This window comes from Mytilus galloprovincialis, chromosome 4 (assembly GCF_965363235.1).
Source record: "Mytilus galloprovincialis chromosome 4, xbMytGall1.hap1.1, whole genome shotgun sequence".
In the NCBI taxonomy this organism is placed as follows: domain Eukaryota; kingdom Metazoa; phylum Mollusca; class Bivalvia; order Mytilida; family Mytilidae; genus Mytilus; species Mytilus galloprovincialis.
In genome coordinates, this window is record NC_134841.1 from 71,985,873 (window position 1) to 72,006,224 (window position 20,352).

The following is a 20,352-nucleotide window of genomic DNA, read 5'->3' on the forward strand; positions in this document are numbered from 1 at the left end:
TGTAACACAAAATAGTGCTTTTGATGTCATTGTTTACTTAATTTAACCAACAAATTTGCAGAAATGAAACTTTTGGTGAAAGAGAAATATATTTCGACCATTTTGAGCTAAAATTCACTTGTCTGTCAGTTTGCATTAAAAAATTTGGGATTAATGCGCTCTATAGTACACTAATTTAAGATTTCCAGAAAACCAGGGGTTATTTTTGGGGTACCGCTGTTTTGAAGGTCAGATGTACCACCTTAATAGTCGAATTTTGTAACAGAATATTAAATTAATCTTAATTTGAAAACAATTTGATATTGACAGAACAAATATCAAATGATCATTTCAGAAATACATTGTGCTTCAAGTTCAAAGACTTTTCTAACAATTAACAGTTGTTTTCTGAGCTAGTTCTGATTGGTCAGGTTTTATTGTCTGTTTCTTGCTTTTGTTCTATGGATAGTTCAGTGGTATCTTTTTTTTCAGGATATGGTGTGCGTTATTCAAAGGGATCTTTTTATGTAATTTTGAAATGATATACATTTGATATTTGATAGTAATTGACCGATTCAATCCACAAAAAAACATTCTTATAAAGAAACCCTTTTATTTTATTGCTGTTCTTCATATTCAAGTTGACAGACAAGTCCTTCAACAATGAGAAAATGTATCAAAAAAATTGTTTATAAAAATGTTTTGGTTTGTGTACATTAATCTGAATAATAATGACTTTCTTTTATTTCCAATTCTACCAAAGAGGACAGAAGAAGCAGCCCAAAGTAAAAGACTTGAAGAAATATAGGCAATGTAAGTAGGATTAAGTGATTTTGCTGTTTGTGGCGTTTCCTCGAAGTAGCTGGTTACCTCCAAATGGGACGACAGTCATGGATGTTGAGATGGCCTACGTCGCAGACTCGCGAGGACAGGCGGCTGGGATGTTAGCTAGCGACCTACGACAGCTACAGGCTTTCTGCCTATGCCTGTAGAAGGGGACTTTGAGATGTCATGCTGAAGTTTTCTGGAGATTATCTGGTTTCATTTTTGGCAAGCAGTCCACGTGGAAAAATGATGCAGCCAAACTAAAGATATGCTCGATTGGTTCTTTCTAATGTCCCTGTTATTAAGAAGCAGGAAAAATTGAAGAATAAGAGAGGGAAAATGTCAAATTTACTTGGTCTACAACAAAGAAACCCTTTTATTTGATTGCTGTTCATCATATACAAGTTCACAGACAAGTCCTTCAACAATGAGAAAATGTTTAAAAAAATTGTGCTTAAAAATGTTTTGATTTGTGTATATTAATGACTTTCTTTTGTTTCCAATTCAACCAAGGAAAATAGCCATACAATTTTTATAGATTTATAGATATAGAAATGAAAATGTACATAAGACATCAAACAATATATTTATTTGAATTTGTTTCATTCATATCTCCAAACACGAGTTGATTATATAGGGAATTACTGAAGCATGAAGTGCCCCCCCTTTTTTTATGTCAGTCAAAGGGGCCCCCTTATAAAAAGTGCTGGATCTGCCACTGATTAAACATGTTTGTGAGTGCTCAACCAACAATGGACTAACCTGTGACAATAAGAATAAACTGAAAAATATGGTTCTATTGGCTTTACTCCATAGATTGGTACGAGGCACATAAATCACAACGAACATAGAAAGTAGACACAAAGAAATAAATCATGTTTTTATGCCCCATTCATGGGCATTATGTTTTCTGGTCTGTCTGTCCATTATTTCGTTCTTACGTTCGTACGTCTGTCCGTCCCGCTTCAGGTTAAAGTGTTTGGTCGAGGTAGTTTTTGATGAACTTGAAGTCCAATCAACTTGAAACTAAGTACTCATGTTCCCTATATGATATTTCTAATTTTAATGTTTAATGAGAGATTTTCTTCCCTTTTCACGGTCCACTGAATATAGAAAATGGTAGTGCGAATGGGTGGGGCATCCGTGTAGTGTTGACACATTCTTGTTTTAACTGAAGTATCATTAATATTCACAGACTAATTGAGTTTCGTGGGGTGGAACCAGGGTTTTCACATGAAGCTCGATTTTTAAGCAAGACAAAATTTTGTTTTTTTACATCATTCATATCCTATTTGCCAAAAATAAATCCAGAATATTTTTTTTAACTGAATATATAAGTCAGATTATTTGTTTAAACATTACAGATTAGCTTTGGGCTTGTCCTTAAGGATTGAGACTGAAAATGGCAATTGGATCAGACTTTTAAAGTAAGTTTTAATAATTACATAGATTTTTTAATTTCTGAACTCAGTTCATGTAAAATGGGAGTTTGTGTGGGGTATAATATTTTTGACCTGTCTGTCCTGTTCGTCAGCCTGGTTCTTGTCATTGCAACTCCTCTAAAACCACAATTTCATAAAACAAGGTAGTATGTACACAATACTATGTAGTTGTGCATATAAAGAAGAAATTATGGTTCAATTTTTTTTTCTAGGGGTTACGTTATGCCCCTCTGAACTTAAATTAAGGCCTATACTGCTGTAACAGTTGCACTACAAGTCCTTTGAAACTGCACAACAGAATTTCATGGATCTTTAAAGTTAATGAGGACAGTATGGCATATCCACAAGAAATGTTTATCAGTTGACTTTTTTCTATCAATACAAGCACAACAGATTTCTTTAACAAGTATATCTATAGTGCTTGGATTGACCTGTAAAGTGAATATTTCATACAAGTATACTGCTTTTATTATTTGTTTATAGGCTGATGTAAGGACTGGTTCCATGGTGTTGAAAGTAAGAATTGACGATCTGATACTGCAAACATATTGGTAGATATACCTAAATTTTTATCCCCCACATAACACATAATATCTCGGACAAGTTCTATAATGGTGAACGATCAACTTTTTTTAATATAATTATGGCCTATGGAAATATTAAATAAGTGCAACGAGTGGGACATTGGAACTATATTCTTTTATTTTAATCTAAAAGTGTTTGGATGTCAATTAAATAACGATTCGGGTATCGTAAAGATTGCATTACATGGAGATATTCAGCTCCAGAGGTAAGAGGGTACATAATTGTCCAAGATAGTAGAGATACTGTCAAGTTTTGAAACAGAAATTGTTTTGGGGATACGATTGCTTTCTAGCAATCTGTAGACTTATACCATTGGCTCAGGGCCATGCCCTCACGTCAACCATTTTATTCTAAACATTAAGGAACATCTCAGATTCTTATGATTGTCTTGCTTGAAAAGGTAAAAAAAACCAAAGGGGCGGAACTTAAACAACTTTCCTATAATGTTCTTTTCATAATCTTCATGTTTGATATTTCCATTGACTTATATGCATGTTTTTAACAACACGGAAAGTCAGAATTGAGCAGTATTTATATTTAGTGTTTTTATAAATTTAGAAACACGTCAGAAGGAATTCCCCAGTTTTGATAAAAATGCAAGAGTTCTCTGAATTCCGAAAAATCTATTTCTGTCATAAAAACTGATGGAGTTTTTCTTATATGTCACCGTTATGAAACTGATATTTGATATTGTACTTCCATAAAGAAATAGAGAACCTTTAACATTTAATATATGTTCTTGCTTCAGGGTTTGTTTAGGTAATTATGTGCATGTATATAGTTTTCTTGACTTCAAGGGGTTGAATGATTGAATGGTTGCTCTGGATTCCCCACTCAACCTGTGAACAGTATATCCAAGGATTTGTATAGTAAGATCCTTGGTATATCTAAATAATATATATGTTCCTGACTCAACTGATTCTAAAACAATACAACACATCGAGAAAAATTAACTTGTTCTATCGATAAACGTCGTATCATATAAAAAACCATTGCAATTTAAACCATGGAATGTGTACAGAAATAAGTCATGACCATTGACCCAAAGGAAATTAAATATTTAAAGAGTTAGGAATGGGGTTCCTCCTAGAATTAACGTAGGAAAATAGGTGATAAGATACCAAGTGAAATACTTTCTCTCACTCTGAGTCTCAGTGACTGCTGTGGAAAGTAAATTTGGAAGTGACAAAAATAAAACACAAGTACATTGTTCATACTGTTAACGTGTAACTATTCAGATTACGTAAATTATATTTTACATGTGCAGTTGAATTAGTTTTAAAAATAATAATATACAGCTACATGTATACATGTGTCAATACAAACAATGGCAATCCTTAGTCTATAATAATCCCTCAGAGCAATCTGCTCTTTGATTGACTTTTTTTAATTTATCAAGATTTAAACTAAATATCCACTGGATTTCTTGAGTAGTTATGAAACACAAACTTAAATGTTGAACAAAGTACCAATTTTCTATCAACCAACTTTCTATCATTTAATATCCACAGAAATCCATGTTTTCCTTAATCACAATGTAAAATATTTAATCCACTGTCGATTTTTGAACAGTTTACAGCTAATTTCCTAATGCTTGTAGAGTAAAACGTTGGTTGGCTTGCTTGCTTTGTTTGTATAATTGTTTATTCAAGCTTTGTAATTAAGATTGACATCTCCAAACAATATATATGACATAGTTAAACCTGTATATATCATATTTAAATTCAATTGGACATTTTCCCAATATAATTGTACACTATACAAACAAAGCAAGCAAACTAACCAAAGTCTTCATCTGCATGCATTAGGAAATTAGCTGTATATAACTGATTCAATTTTGTATTACAGGTTAGCATCACAGCTTGTCCTTTTGGATACTGGCTCCGCTGGAGTAGAATTTGGATCTTTTTGAGGTGAGAAAATATTTATTTGTCCACATACAAGAGGGTGGTAATGGGGGTACTTTTATAACCAATAATCGTAAAAATTCTTACTGAATGACGCCGACTGTAAAATTTGGAGCATGCAATAAAATGTAAAGTTTTAGACAATGAAAAAAAATCAAACAAATTTTGAAGAATCAAGTTAGGCCACACCAATTTAATTTCTTGTTCTACGGATTTTTAGACTCCAAAATTTGGTGCGAGCGATTTGAAAATTTTAATAAAAAAATATTTAATTTGCAAATTTTTGAGGCGAAGCTTGTAAAGTAAAGGCGAGCGATTATATTTTTTGTAAACATAAAATAGTATGTTTTGACAATAATAAAACTTGATTTATAACTTGTACTTTGACATTTTTTAATTTCTGAAGTATTTTTTCCCTGTTCACCAAGAAATAAATCTGGTCTATGTATGTGTGACTGACAATGAGACAATTCTCCATCCAGTCATAATCAGTTTGGGGGCAACCCCTTAATGTTATAAATATCCCTTTTACATGTTTTATGAGGGATCAATATAAGTTATAATATATTTGTTTGCACAAAAGGGCTCATATTTTCTCAAAGAACTATATATCTATCTAGTATTAAATGGTCAAAACATGTAATTTTGTAATATTCCTGGACTTTAACCATGTTACCATGTTAAATTAACACATTTACTTTAACAGTTTAATATTATTCAAAATAAGTGGACCCCTCTTTTAGAAAAAGTTGTTTAAAATAGGATGTAACTGTCCTCTTTTTGAGTACAAAATTCTAAGTTTTCAAAGGTTTTGTATAGAAGAACTATACAAATCCTTGGTATTTCTATTTTCTTTTCTACATCCCTTGTCTGAGGGAGGGTTGTTCTCAACCTGACAATAACAAGTACAGGTCAAAGTACGGCCTTTTAAAACAGGGCTTTGATACAGACCAAACAACAAGCTATAAAGGATCCCAAAATTATTAGCATACACAATTCGAACAGAAAAACCAACGAACTAATTTATATATCCAAACAGGAAAATACCAATGAACAACATCAACAAACGATAACTGCTGAACGACAGGCCCCTGAATCAATCAGGACAGGTGCATAAACATGCAGCGGCTATAGATAGTTTTGTTTTGCCAGCATACAATATAATTGCATTTGAAGGCAAATCCTTCAGAAGTTCTTTGTACTTTATTCTAACAACGAACATTTTTGGATAGGGAATATAAGTAAGGGGGAAAGAAACCAATGTTGATATCTTTTTATAATATTTCCAAAAAAAAACGGTGCGGGAAATAGACACGATTACATTTCCGGATGCGGGAAACGGGAATATAAAAAAAAATCTGTTTTGAAAAAAATAGGTGCGGGCGGGTCCGTCGAACAAGGAATCAAATTAGTGTGGTGAAGCCTTATAATTTTTTTCCAAAAAATAACTGTAACGATCATTATTTGAGACCTCTGACAAATCACCAGAAGGATATTTTTATCAATCAATTTGATGCTAACAGTAGCCAATAATGACCGTTTGACGCCTGATGGTAAAGGGCATTACTACCCTTCTACAAATTTAATTAATTGATGTAATGTTATGGACAGTTTAAATTTCTATAAATCTTTATTATTTGCAATTATATTTCATCTTTATATTTTCTACTGCAGCCTTTATAGATGTAAATCAGATGTTTTTAATGCTCTAAACAGTTCAGAAGGTTTATAGTCCTTTTTATCTACTTTCTCTTATACCATTTTTAAACTTTTACATAATAACCATGAACTGAATCATAAAAAGAACTGTTGTTTTTATCATATTAAAGAACTGTGAATACTTGAAAAGGGGAGATAACCTCACATTTATTTGCAATGAAATGGCAAGTGCTGTCGCATAGATAAGATGTCTTAATTATATTTTTCTTCTTATTCAGTTTTGTATTTCTTTCAATACAAATTTCCAAAGAATTCATTTCTTCATTCAATATAAGGAGAAACAAAGTAAATGTCATAAAACTAGAACCAATTACCAATGAAAGATTATCGAAATACCGGTATTCTGAATAATTTTATCATGTACATTGTATGTAAATTTTTCAAATTTACAGCTTTATAGCTTCTGCTCTTGTCTGACACTCAATAAATAATTAATTTAATATTGGTAATAGTGATGTTAACACCTTGAAATCAAAATTAGATTATTAAAATGGCTTTCATTTTATAACAAATTTAGCTACACAATCTCTATTGCAATATTTTTTGGTAAATCAATAAATTTGAATAGAAAACAAGTATTTTTATATACAACAAATTCTGTCGATTTAAAAGAAAAATTAACACTCAAATATTTAAACATTACCTAATTCATATATTTTAACATTACTTAAAATTACTATGGATTGTCAAGAAATGAAATATTATTTTATTTCTTTTACAGGTGCGTTTCTACTGCTGCCTTGTGTGGTCAATCCAATGGACAATAACAACTAAGCAGACAAGATATATATTGCTTTTTTGTTTAATAAAATCTTTAAATGATAATTCTGAAAGCCAAACGATTCATTTTTTTATGCTGTTATTTTTTCCATTTACTGTTAATTAACAAATTTTTGTTTTAATGCTGTTAATTTTTCCATTTACTGTAAATTAACAATTTTTTGTTTTAATGCTGTTATTTGTTTGGCTCAAATGTACTATACAGATATCTAGTTCTGGCTTTATATATGTATTCCTTTGCAAATAAAAAATTATATTTATATAGTTATAAAAATAGTTATTAAACTAATACTTCTCATTTTATAATTATTATTGTTGACAATTTGATGAAATGGAAAATTATAATTGTAATGGTTGACAATTTGATAGAATAAAATAGTCTTTTTTTGGTTGACTGGTAGACAGGTCAACAGGTTGACAAGTCAACAGATGCCTATATTAAAATAATCTCTTCCTTTTTATCTCACGAGTAACAAAATATAGGGCACTTAATTGCACATTAATAGAGAATTTCCTTTACCCTCAAACTCGCTATCATCCTTTACTTAACCCTAACCCTTACCCTTTAAGGATGTTTGCTTGTCGTATTTTGGAATTTTGTCAGATTTTCAGAATTCTCTGGTTTTATCCATTTGAATGCCTTACAAAATTTTGCCCATTGATCCATATTTTTCTTTTTATAAATCTTTTACATGGATAATTCCAAAACTAAACGAGACTTACCTTGGTAAAAGTTGAAGTTCAGTTGGAATTTAACGTAGTCATCTTTAGTTGTAGGGATCAGATGAGATGTTCGTGCGCATGTGTAGCTTCAGTCTTCAAAGTCGAAGGGTTTGTGCATACAAAAGTACTAAGTACAACATCACAAAAAAGAGGGAGGGATATCGGGAGGGCATCTGATCCCTACAACTAAAGATGACTACGTTAAATTCCAACTGAACTTCAACTTTTACCAAGGTAAGTCTCGTTTAGTTTTGGAATTTAACTACGTCATCCCGTTTCCGGGACCAGATGAGACTTCAAAGAGCACAAGCCCTGAGATAAGTCAAAAAGTTATATTAAAAACCTCCAAAAAAAAACCAACAAATATATCCCTCCTATATACAAAGTTCATTTACAAATAAAGTTCTATGTACTCAGAACAGCTCTCTGAAAACGTTGTTCATCTGACTCGATCGGCTTCTTGTAGAATTTAGCAAAAGTCTTTTCACTGGTCCAACCAGCTCTTCGTAAAATACATTCCACAGGAATCAGATTATGGAAAGCCTTAGAAACAACTGCTGATCTAGCGCTATGCGAAGAATAAGATTTTAAATTAATTCCTGATTTAGACATCACAGTTTTGATCCATCTGCTAATTGTTTCTCTTGAAACGGCTTTAAACGGTTTCACATAACTTATAAAAAGTTTCTGACTATTACCACGAGCTTGAGCTGTTCTCATCAAATATTCTTTTAAAACAGTAAAAACACACAATCTCCTATCTGGAGGATAAGCAAAAAGTTCAACAAAATGTACATTAAACCCAGGTCTATTCTGTTTTAATAAACCTGAATAAAACAAAGTATAACTATCCTTTCCTTTAACTAAATTGTCTAAACATAGTAAAAACAACGACTGTGTCCTACAAGCCGTGGATAAAACAATTAACATTACTAACTTCAATGTTAAATCTTTCAACGAAATATACTTTACGGGAGATAACTTCCGTAAAAAATTAAAAACTTTAGATACGTCCCAAGTTTCACTATATCTAGGTTCTGAAGGTCGCAAATTATAAACACCTTTTAAAAATCTGATGATTGTAGCGTTAGAGCCAACTGTCACTCCATTAAACATTATTCCTAAGGCTGACAATGCAGATCTTGCACAATTTATCGTACTATAACTTAATCCTTTATCAAAAAGCACTGTTAAAAAATCTAAGACTTCATTTAAAGCTGGTTGAAGTGGATCAATTTTCCTTTTACTACAGAAACGGAACCATTGCTTGACATAAGTTGAGTATTGCTTTTTCGTACTGTCTCGCCAAGACGCCAAAAAGATTTTGGAAGCCTTGTCTGAAATGCCTTGGTTTTCCAAATTTTTCCTGATAACCGACAAGCAAGAAACTTTAACTGATTGTGAAGAGGATGAATCTTTTCCGTTCCTGGAATGGACAGAAGTCTTTTCTTTCGAGGCAACATTTTTGGAAAGTCTATCAACATTTCTAGTAAAACTGGATACCATGCCTGAGTCGGCCATAATGGTACAATCATCAGAACCTCTGCACTGTCTTTCTGAACTTTCTGTAAACATCTACTAATTAGAGAAAAAGGGGGAAAAAGATAATAAAATACCTCATCAGACCATAAAATACTAAAAGCATTTACAAATACTGCCTCAGGGTCAGGTTTCCACGACGAGAAACTCTTAACTTGACAATTTAATCTAGAGGCAAATAAATCATGGTCTGGAGTACCCCAAATCTCCACTAATTTATGGAAAACTTGCTTATCAAGCATCCACTCTAAATGATCGTCAATTTTTCTTGATTCAACATCTGCAGCGTTATATTTACCAGGAATATGTTCTACTGAAATCCATATATTTCTTTCAATACACCAAACCCACAAAAGTTTGGTTATTTCATTCATTTGCTTGGATTTTATACCACCCATATTGTTAACATAAGCAATTGCACTAGAATTGTCACAAAAAATCTTCACATGTATATCTGAATAATTTTTACAAAAAGCCTTCAGAGTATAAGAAATGGCTAACAATTCCAGAACATTTATGTGATAAGTTTGCTCAACATCATTCCATCTTCCTTGAATTTTTTGGTCTTTAAATAAAGCACCCCAGCCTTTTAATGAGGCGTCAGTTGTCATAGAAAAATCTGGATTTTTCCTATTAATGACTCTTTTCTGACAATGTAAGTTTTCAACCCACCATTTTAAATCTGCTTTCATGGCAAATGTTATAGTCATATTTTGATCAAAATTCCCAAATGAAAATTTTAAAGCCTGAATCTTTTCAATTTCTAAATTTCTGTAAAATAAATGACCAAAATCCACAGCTGAAAGAGTGGATATTAGCAAGCCTATAACATGGGCAACTAACCGTATACTAGCTACGTTTTTCTTGATCAGATTCTGACATTCTAATACAATTTTTTCTACTTTTTCTTTTGGCAACACAACTGTCATAGATACAGAATCAATAATATTGCCTAAAAAGACAATTTGTTTAGCAGGCTTGAACACAGATTTTCTTTCATGAATTATAAAACCAAGCCACTCCATTAAATCATTAGTATTTTGTACATTTTCTATGCACTCATCTTCAGTATCTCCAAGCAAAAGAGAGTCATCAATATAAGCTACATTCATATAACCAAATTGCCGTAAAGTTGCAAAAACAGGCTTCATTAACTTTGTAAAGATTCTAGGTGCTGATAGCAAACCATTTGGTAAACAGGTATATTGAAAAATAGTGTTTTTCCATATAAAACGTAATAGTTTCTGATGTTCCTCTGCTATAGGAACAGAATAATATGCATGACGCAAATCAATTGAACTGAAAAAACAATTTGGTTTCACCAATTTTAAAGCCATTTCAAAAGTGTCCATCTTGAAATGATGGGGAATAATAAATTTATTCAATTCTTTTAAATTAAGAATCACTCTATGCTCATTTGTATTTTTCTTTGGAACTGTAAAAATTGGAGATATATATTGATCTGTATCAAATTTAACTTCCACTATTACACCTAATTTTTTCAAATTTTCTATTTCGTCATTTATAATCTTTTCCTGGCCTTTATCAAAAATTCTTTGATATGGTGTGAGACTTTGAGTGGGTATTGAATTATCAATAAATTCAAGGTGACAGTGTTCAACTGTATCCAAAATAAATTTATCAGAAGTAATTTTTTTGCCAGTTTTCAACATAATTTTTCAATCTACCTGCTGTAAAAGGTTTAATATCAGAGACACCCGCTAAACTTACCTGTTTAGCATAATTTACTTCCTCAGGAAACTTGGAACACCTCTCAAGTTTTTTGAACCACCTTGATCATTTGAATACTGGCCTCTACCGCCGTAACCACGGCCTCGACCACCTCTGTATCCACCACGACGAGACCCTGCACGGCCTCTACCAAAACCTCGTCCTCTACCAAAACTACCTCCTCGAGAAAAACCATTTCCTCTACCTCTTGCATTATTATTATTATTTAAATTTCGACCAAGTCTGTTCATGTCTTGAATTTCTTTCGACTTTTGATGGACATTGTCACCATAAAGCATGTCAGTGAAAGGAATTGAGGGTGAACTTAAATGATGATATTCAGGACTTAAATCAAATCTTTGATATTCCTTTCTTTTTATATTAGTCATCTTGTTATATTGTGACAGTAAAGCTATGGAATCAATCCCCAAATCTATGCAAGACTGCATTTCTTGTTGACAGTCGTCACCCAATTCAGATTTTAGTTTGCACAACATATTTAATAATTTTGTAATGTTACATGATGCTTTAACAACAGTCTCTTGATGTTGTTGTATGACCGAATCAAAAGATCTAGTTTGAGGAGAGAGTAAATCCCAAATGAGCTGATTTACTCTAGTCCTTGTAAGAGAAACACAATTCTCTGGTCTAGCTACTGATTTCATCAGTTCATTGTATTTTTCATCAGATATTCCCTCACGGAAAAATTCATTAACCGTGTCAGCTAAAGTGTCATCTACACTTGTATCAACATTATCTTTTGACCTATAAGCTTGAGCAGCAGCTTTAAAAACATTGTCACCCTCTTTGTCAACAGTTTTTTGTTTTTTAGCTGGAGGTTCTGCAACCTCAGTATCACCAACATGATCATTATTGTCATTATTATTTTCATCATAAACCTCAGGGTCTGCACCCTGGCTTTCATCGTAACCCTCAGGCTCAACGTAATACAATTCGTCGACCATCGACTTGAGAGACACAAAATCAGTTTTTTGGGAACTCTGTTCCTGTTGCATGTTCTTCAGAACTGAAAAAACCTCAGCTAAAGTGGGCTCTTTACTAGCTTCGCCAGTATTTTGACTCAGACCTTTAAGTCTTGAAGCATCAGTTCCGGCCTTGCCGGAGCTGACAATTTTTGCACCACTACTACAACTATTTGTATCGTCATTCTTTGAACGAGAATCATCACCGGATGATTTTCTTTTAGGATTTTTACCTTTTGCCTCATTTGAAGCACTTGAACCTTTCTTCAAGGATTTTGAATCAGTTTTCGAGAGCATGGCATCCGCCATTGTTTACACCAAAAAATATCAACTGCCGTAAAACGGTCTATTTATCGTAAATTTACAACAGAGAAAAATATAAAAAAATTAATATAAACAATAAACCCCTCGAGTTTATTTACATATTAAACAACAAAAAAATAACTACCTCGTAGTTATTGTGATAAAATATTTCATTATAGAAGCTACAATTACAGACCACGTCTGCCTTCTATGAAATAAAGCTACGAACTGAAGCTACACATGCGCACGAACATCTCATCTGGTCCCGGAAACGGGATGACGTAGTTAAATTATAAGATATCTATTGAAGTCTTATAAAATCCTTGTTATTTTTTTATTAGTTTTTGGGCACTTAAACTTGTCAATGATAAAGCATGGAAAAGTCAAGAAAGATTATTTTCCCGCCAAAATTTCAATGGCTAATATCTGGAAAATAAGCACATTGACCTATTTTTAAAAATTTTTTTTGCTCTTTTGGTTCCTTTTATAATGCCCTAAAAAGCTTGTTATTTTGAAACTTAGTAGCAAACCTTCTTAATCTAACCCTTAATCATAATCCTTACCCTAGCTGCCCTTGATACCCTAACCTTACCACTCACCCTGGAAAATTGTCCACCTATGTAGGTAGACAATTATTTGTAAAAGTTAATTTGTCCATCTGTCAACCAACAATTTTGTTAATGTTAAATTGTTGAGCTGTGAATGTAGACAATTTTTTAAAGTTAAATTGTCGTCATGTGAATTTAAATATTTTTTTCAAGGTTCTACTGTCAACTTGACGACTTAATCACATATTTAAGGTGGTACCTAACACCTTGACTAAAATCAATTTGGCTTGTTGAATTTTCATAAAATTTTGACAAAATATTTACTTTGACCCTTTGACAAAAATTTCAAAATTTCAAAAAACTTTAACCAATCACTTTCTCAATAAAATTTGGTTGGATATATAGCAGTTTAAAAAAAATATTTGATCATTGAGAAGCTTAATATTTTCTTAATTTTGCAATGTAATTAAAATGTTTAGCTGATTTTACAGAGTTATCTCCCTGTAGTGTTAGGTACCACGTTAACAAAAGCAGATAGTCTGCAAGGAACTACATATTCGTATACTCCAGTTAATCCAAATATTTTCCAATGACTGAAAATCATATTTTTGATACATTTTTTTTAATAAAAATTGCTATACCAGGATAGATTTCACTCAAATAAAATTATATTGTAAATTTTAATAGCATGATTTATTTTGAACACGTCCTTAAATGACAACAATTATGTATTTTGTTTGTCCAATGTTTAGCATTACCAAGCAATAAATACTTGGAAATTTTGTTTGAATTTACAGTATAAATATGTTTTCATTAATTATTTTGCTTTATAATAAATAAATTGTATAATTGTTATTTGAGAAGTACCTGTTTTACAAATATAAAAAAGATGTGGTATGATTGCCAATGAGACAACTGTCCACAAGAGACCAAAATGACACAGACATTAACAACTATAGGTCATCGTACGGCCTTCAACAATGAGCAAAGCCCATACCAAAGCATCCTTGAGACTTTCATCAGTTTACAGACGTCATTATTTAGATTAAAAGTTTTGCATGTTGGCACAATGGAACAGGGTGTGTCCGTTGAAGGTTACTACGTTTGATATGGATTGGCTTTATTTTAAAAAAAAAATTCCAGGTTGCCACTTGGTACAACATGAACAATTAACGCAAGTATGGACACAATATTTAAGATTGATACATGCCGAATTTGGATTGTGATTAAATATTTGACACAGAATAGGTTTCTGACACACAATGAATATGGTCTAAGAACTTATAAATTTAGAATTTGTGATTTAATTACCAATTATAAAAAGATGTGGTAACCGTATGATGCCAATGAGACCATATGACATAGAAATTAACAGCTATAGGTCACTGTACAGCCTTCAACAATGAGCAAAGCACATACTGCATAATCCGCTATAAAAGGCCCGGAAACGACAAATGTAATTACAATTCAAAAGAGAAAACAAACGGCCTAATTAATGTAGAAAAAATTAATGAAAGACAAATATGTAACATAGCAAAACGACAACCACTGAATTACAGGCTCCTTCATGGGTCAGGTACATGCATACAGAATGTGGGTGGAGATGTTAGCGGGATCCAAATCCTCCCCCTAACCTTGGACTGTGGTGTAACAGAACAACACAAGAATGAACTATAAAAATCAGTTGAAAAAAGCTCAACTCATCAGATGGATACAAATAGAAATACATCTCACAAAAACAGAGTGAACGTGACCGGGTACTTTTTTATCCCAATAACAAAGACACCAAGTACAGATCTGAGAGTACTCTGATAGTTACTGATAGCTAGTTCAAAGCCCAAAACAACTAATAAAATAATCATGCAACTAAGATTAAATTATCACACCGTGCACATCCCACATCCAATGGATTTAGTGTGAAAACGTCATGAACAGTCAAGAGAAAAGGGTCTCTACGGAGTTTGGTCATAAACTTTGTTTCAAAACAAGTCTTCTATTAAAGGGATGCAATAAGTGCCCCTAGGAATACCTAGATCTGTCAATAAACTTTGTTACAGAAACGTACATAAATATTATCAAGGAGAAAATTAACAGCTCCAATCATCTCATCACACCTTTAGTAAGTATATCGGGCATATATACCTTTCTCATTAGAGAAAGCTTTAAATGAGATATGTTCTATATTATAAATTTATAATACAAATATATTTCCGTGAGACCCATTCTATGTGGTCCAATATCCAAAATTTAAATGCATGGTTAGGTTCAGCATATCAAGGAACCATGAGATTATTATTTTTTTGGACCCCTTGGACTTCAATGTGAACTACATGACAGCGGGCCTAAAATCTGAAATCTAGCTATAGATACCTTGTTAGATTCAGCTTATAAAAAAAAAGCATATCCAATCCTTGTTGAATTTTGGCCCCTGATGGACAACAGTTTGAAAACAAAAAAACTATAAATCTAAATAAGTGGTGAGATTCGGCATATCACAAAACCCCAGTTATACAATTTTTGATGAAATTAAAAACAGTTCAATTTTGGACCATTTGGATATCAATGTGAACAGATTTAAAAACCGTACCAAAGAATTCCAGACTTTGAATTAAACCCCATTGAGATTGATTGGTTAACAAAACTTACTGTAAAATTCAGAAATTACTGCATGCATTTGTTTATATTGAGATTTTTTCTAATGGACAAAAATCCAGATTAATTATCGAGATTTCAGAAAAATCTTCACATTTATGTTCTTATTCGTAACCTCAACCGAACATTAAACATTTATCAATATATACATGATATAAATACAAAACTCTCACATGGGAGTAGCCACTTGCAAAAGTCAAGTGCATTTTCGAAAAAACAAAGGTCGGCAAATGTATGATCAATTTATTGTAATTAAATCCCTAAATGAGATACAGATAATTGAGCCGGTAATAATATTTTCCTTCACATATCCATCTTTAGCAGATTCGGATCTCCATCTGCCATGTTTACAGTACCTCTGCACTAAGCTTTGAAACCATAATTATAAAATAATTTAGCCGTATAAAGAACCTGTATCCAAAATAAACCAGCTTAGTACTTTAGTGCAAAGTGTATCTTATGAATTTATGGCATATTATAGACAAGCGATATGTAGCATTCAGATACATTACATTGACCTTTAAAGGTGGAAACCCGATTGAAATAGAACAAAAGCTGTTCGTTAGAGAAGGCGACAAATGCTTACTGTAATGTTTACTATAGTAACAAAATTTTTGAAAGTTAATAGAAACAAATAATGTGACAATTTTCTTCTCGATTACGAAGTGTTTTATTTCAAAAACACCATTTGCATAAGTTTTCAATTTATCTATTACATAGTTATTAAGGGACGACATCAAAAGATCAATGTAAGATAAAAAAAAAAAATTAATTCAAATAGTTTGGGGGTGGGGGGGTTGAACTGCTGCAAGATTTGGTTATCCAACATTGATTTTTACATATATCCATATGAGTCAATCAATTTTTCCCAAATTAAGTTAAGAGGTGGGTGAGGGGGTCAGTTAAAAAACTATATGAATTAAGGTTTTTTTTTATCCTTCATTGAACTTTTGATGTCGTCCCTAATAAGCAGAACAATTAGATATCAAGTCGACGACATGGGTATCTACCAGGTTTGATGTTGAAAATGCATAACCTCCGATTTAAAAAAAAAAATTACCGCGTATGAAGAACATATCAATCTTTTAGTTAAGTAATTTTCGTGTCTGCCCTTCCATTATGTAATTCAAGGATAAATTCTAAAAAATGGGTAACAATTGTATCTAATTGTATTTAAGCAAAGCACCAATCTGTATTGTTATTTAAGCCAAGCAAGTTGAAGCGGCAATCTGTATTGTTATTTAAGCCAAGCGGCAATCTGTATTGTTATTCTAGCCAAGCGACAATCTGTATTGTTATTTAGGCCATGCGGCATATCTGTATTGTTATTTAAGCAAAGCGGAATCTGTATTGTTATTCTGGCCAAGCGGCATATCTTAATCGTTACTCTAGCCAAGCGGCATATCTGAAGCGTTACTGTAGCCAAGCGTCAATCTCTATTGTTATTCTAGCCAAGCGGCATATCTAATTCTTAATCTTTACTCTAGTCAAGCCGCATATCTTAATCGTTACACTAGCCAAGCGGCATATCTATAATGTTATACTAAACAATAATGTTGAGTAGGAAATACCTAAACCATAACCAACTACACAAAATAAAGAAGATTGTTTGTAATGCATTTTTATCATTATTCAAAATCCAATTTTAAAATTATATCAATACTAGGTCACAATGCTTATGTGAAGCTAGTACAGTGCCTTTAAAATCATCTGAACCAAGGCTTTCTTATAAGAGCCATGAACATAAATGTCTCTAGTATCATTGAATTCAAGCATCTCGGCCACATAAGGTTGACGTAACAAATTATTCTGATTTAACAAATTCCAAAATGGCACAATATAATGTTTAATAACTATACTTATCATATACTTAGACTAAATAACATATAAATTTTACCGTATGATAATAGCATTAAATTGACGTAAATTCCATATTTTTCGAATTGGTGCTTAGCGGGCTGATATGAAAAGTTTATCACATGCTTCGATTGTTATCACATGCCTTTCCGTAACGTTATCACATGGCATTCCGGTAATACTCGGCTAATTCCGGAAAATACACCTCAATGCTACGTTTTCAGTGAAAAACATTACAAAGTAGTGTACAAAACAATTATTTGGATACTGGAAAGTATATTGTTTAAAATAATAGAGAAATCAAAAAAACAAAAAAAAACAAAAAAACAAAACAAAACAAAACAAACAATTATTTAATAAATGCATTTTTAAAGTTTTTCTGAAACATAATTTAGAAAGTTTCTTTAAAAAGTTGACTTTTCCAAACAATGATCATTATGTATATTGTTGAATTATTTTTTTGTCCATTCGTCCATATTAAAATGTTTTTTTTTCTCTCTCTGTTGAGGCATGTGATAGAAAGATTTCATATTGAATGTATCAAATTTTTGGCCCGACGGCCGTGAACTTTTTACTCTTTAAACTTCGGTCAAAGGATCAATATATGAATCTGTTATTTTTCCTCTACTGTTGAAGCATATGATAAAAAGATCATAACATGTCATTTTTCATATCGCATGTATTATCAGCCCTCGGTCAATATCAGCCCTCGAGCCATGCGGCTCTTGGGCTGATATTGAACCTAGGGCTGATAATACATGAGATATGAAAAATGCCATGTAATAATCTGATAATACTAAATTATAGGGGGCAACCAATTGTTGTCCTCCTTCCAGTCAAAGAAAAAAGCAATTACACCTGATGAACCTTGTATGTATCATCTAGAATTAAATAATTCAATGTTCTTGTTATTACTGTTAGCACATCTATCAACTGAATGAGGTCCATGCATATAATCTCAGGGGCAGATCCAGCCATTTTAAAAAGGTGTGGTTCCAACTATATATCCCCATTCAAATGCATTGATCGCCCAAAAAAGGGGGTTTCCAACCCTCCCCCTGGATCCGCCACCGAGTCTATAAATTCAAAAAAACTCAACACTGACGCCCCCATAGTCAAAATCAAAATCTTGCTTATAGCATCTGCTTCAAAACATTTATCTCTAGGTATCCATTCAATATCTAAAACATATGTTAACAAAATACAGACTCAGCAATCACTGTTTAAGAATGGAAACTGGCAGACATGAACGAGTGGTAAAAATGAAATATTACCTCAACATGAGAGGATATGTATTGTTTATATTGCAATTCAAATTGTATTGAAAATGAAATGCACTTTCTTCTGGAATGCCCTCTTTACAATAACCTCTGAAGAGATATGACTGATTATATCGAAAAATACCCCAGTTTAGATAATTTAAATAGAAAAGATCTTTTTCATGGATCATGATTAATGAAGATAGCAAATTTTTATCTACTTTATGTGCATACCTCGATAAAGGCCTGCAACTAAGAAAATCAGAAAATTAGTTAACTTAAATAGTCTAATAGTTATCAAAATTATCTCCCCTTGACCACTGATCCTTTCCTCATGCATTTGAATTATTATTTTATGTTTCTTTAATCACTCTGTAATGTTTATGTCATGTTGTAATTAATGTTATGCTCTTAATGGGCCCTTTAATTTGGAAAACAAAAATATTGTATTGTATTGTATATTAACTTAAGGATTATGCACCCTTTAAAATGTTGATTCAATGCTAAACATATGGAAATTTTATAGAAAATCCACTACCTTTATCCTTGTACTCTCATATTTGACAATTTGATGACTGATAGATATAGGATTATTGCATGCAGTGCTAGCATTGATTTCATTAAAACAAGTTTTTTTTATGAAGTTAAGGGAGCTACCATTTGATTTTTATGGGGGGGCTAGGATGAAAAATTTTGTCCTGCATTTTTTTTTAGCTGTAATCTCTGTCCTGCCTTTTTATTTTTCACTCTGTTCGGTCCTGCCTTTTTTTTTTTTAGTTTATCCTGACTTTTTTTTACCCAAATTGCGTCCTGACTTTTTTTTTGTAAGTGTCTCATCCTGCCTTTTTTTTTTACTCAAAACTCCTGTCCTGCCTATTTTTTTCAAATTTCATCCTAGCCCCCCCTTATAAAAATCAAATGGTAGCTCCCTAACTCGTTGGTTAAAACTAACTCGAATAATTCAAGCCCTTTCCGTGTCCGATTTTCTCCCACACGAGGGCTTGAACTCCTTGTGATCATTGGCCGCGTCGCCTGCTCTCTGTGAGAGAGAGCCAATCAGCGGCGATCAGGATACGAGTCTGCGCAACTCTCTTGAAATTGTCTTACCAAACACGTGTGTTCAATTAACACAAATCCGATAATAATTAATTAACATCAATTAACATCAGTTTACATCATTTATCATCAATTAACATCCGGAACTCCTCCTTCTTTAGCTGCCAATTTAAATCAAAATTCCCATATTGCAAAGCGGTGTGAATTTTCCGGTTGACGGTCTTGATCGAGGAAGACGTTCAGGCGTTAATGTAGCCTTCGTAGATCAGCGGAATATAACGACTGAATTATTCGGGTTAGTTAAAACAAATAAAAATATGGACCAAATCAAGTACACCTTTTAGGGTGCGCTCGACTTTAGTGACTCAGCACGAGGTATTTCGGAATTTACAGGTTGATTAGAACTTTTTGTAAAAAATAAACACTAGCACATCATAGAAAAGTGAGAGCAATCTATGTTTCAA

The 20,352-nt window shown here is 32.5% G+C and overlaps 1 protein-coding gene and 1 long non-coding RNA gene across 3 annotated transcripts; one reads left to right on the top strand and one right to left on the bottom strand.

The window, feature by feature from the left end:
• Positions 1-387: 387 nt before the first annotated feature.
• LOC143072874 (uncharacterized) lies at positions 388-7,933 on the top strand. Its single transcript, XR_012977339.1, has 5 exons — positions 388-792; positions 2,169-2,231; positions 2,730-2,797; positions 4,680-4,744; positions 7,179-7,933. It is a non-coding gene; the product is annotated as an uncharacterized LOC143072874 (long non-coding RNA).
• A 5-nt stretch (positions 7,934-7,938) lies between these two features.
• Positions 7,939-12,811, bottom strand: LOC143072873 (uncharacterized). 2 transcript variants are annotated; one of them, XM_076248006.1, is made up of 2 exons: positions 11,231-12,811; positions 7,939-9,535 (listed from the first exon to the last, which is right to left on the bottom strand). In XM_076248006.1, the coding sequence occupies exon 1, from the start codon at positions 12,520-12,522 to the stop codon at positions 11,245-11,247; it is 1,278 nt and encodes a 425-aa protein (XP_076104121.1). In that variant the 5' UTR covers positions 12,523-12,811; the 3' UTR covers positions 7,939-9,535; positions 11,231-11,244. The 2 variants fall into 2 exon arrangements, with proteins under 2 accessions (XP_076104121.1, XP_076104120.1); XM_076248005.1 differs by having other exon boundaries at positions 7,939-9,538.
• Positions 12,812-20,352: the final 7,541 nt, after the last annotated feature.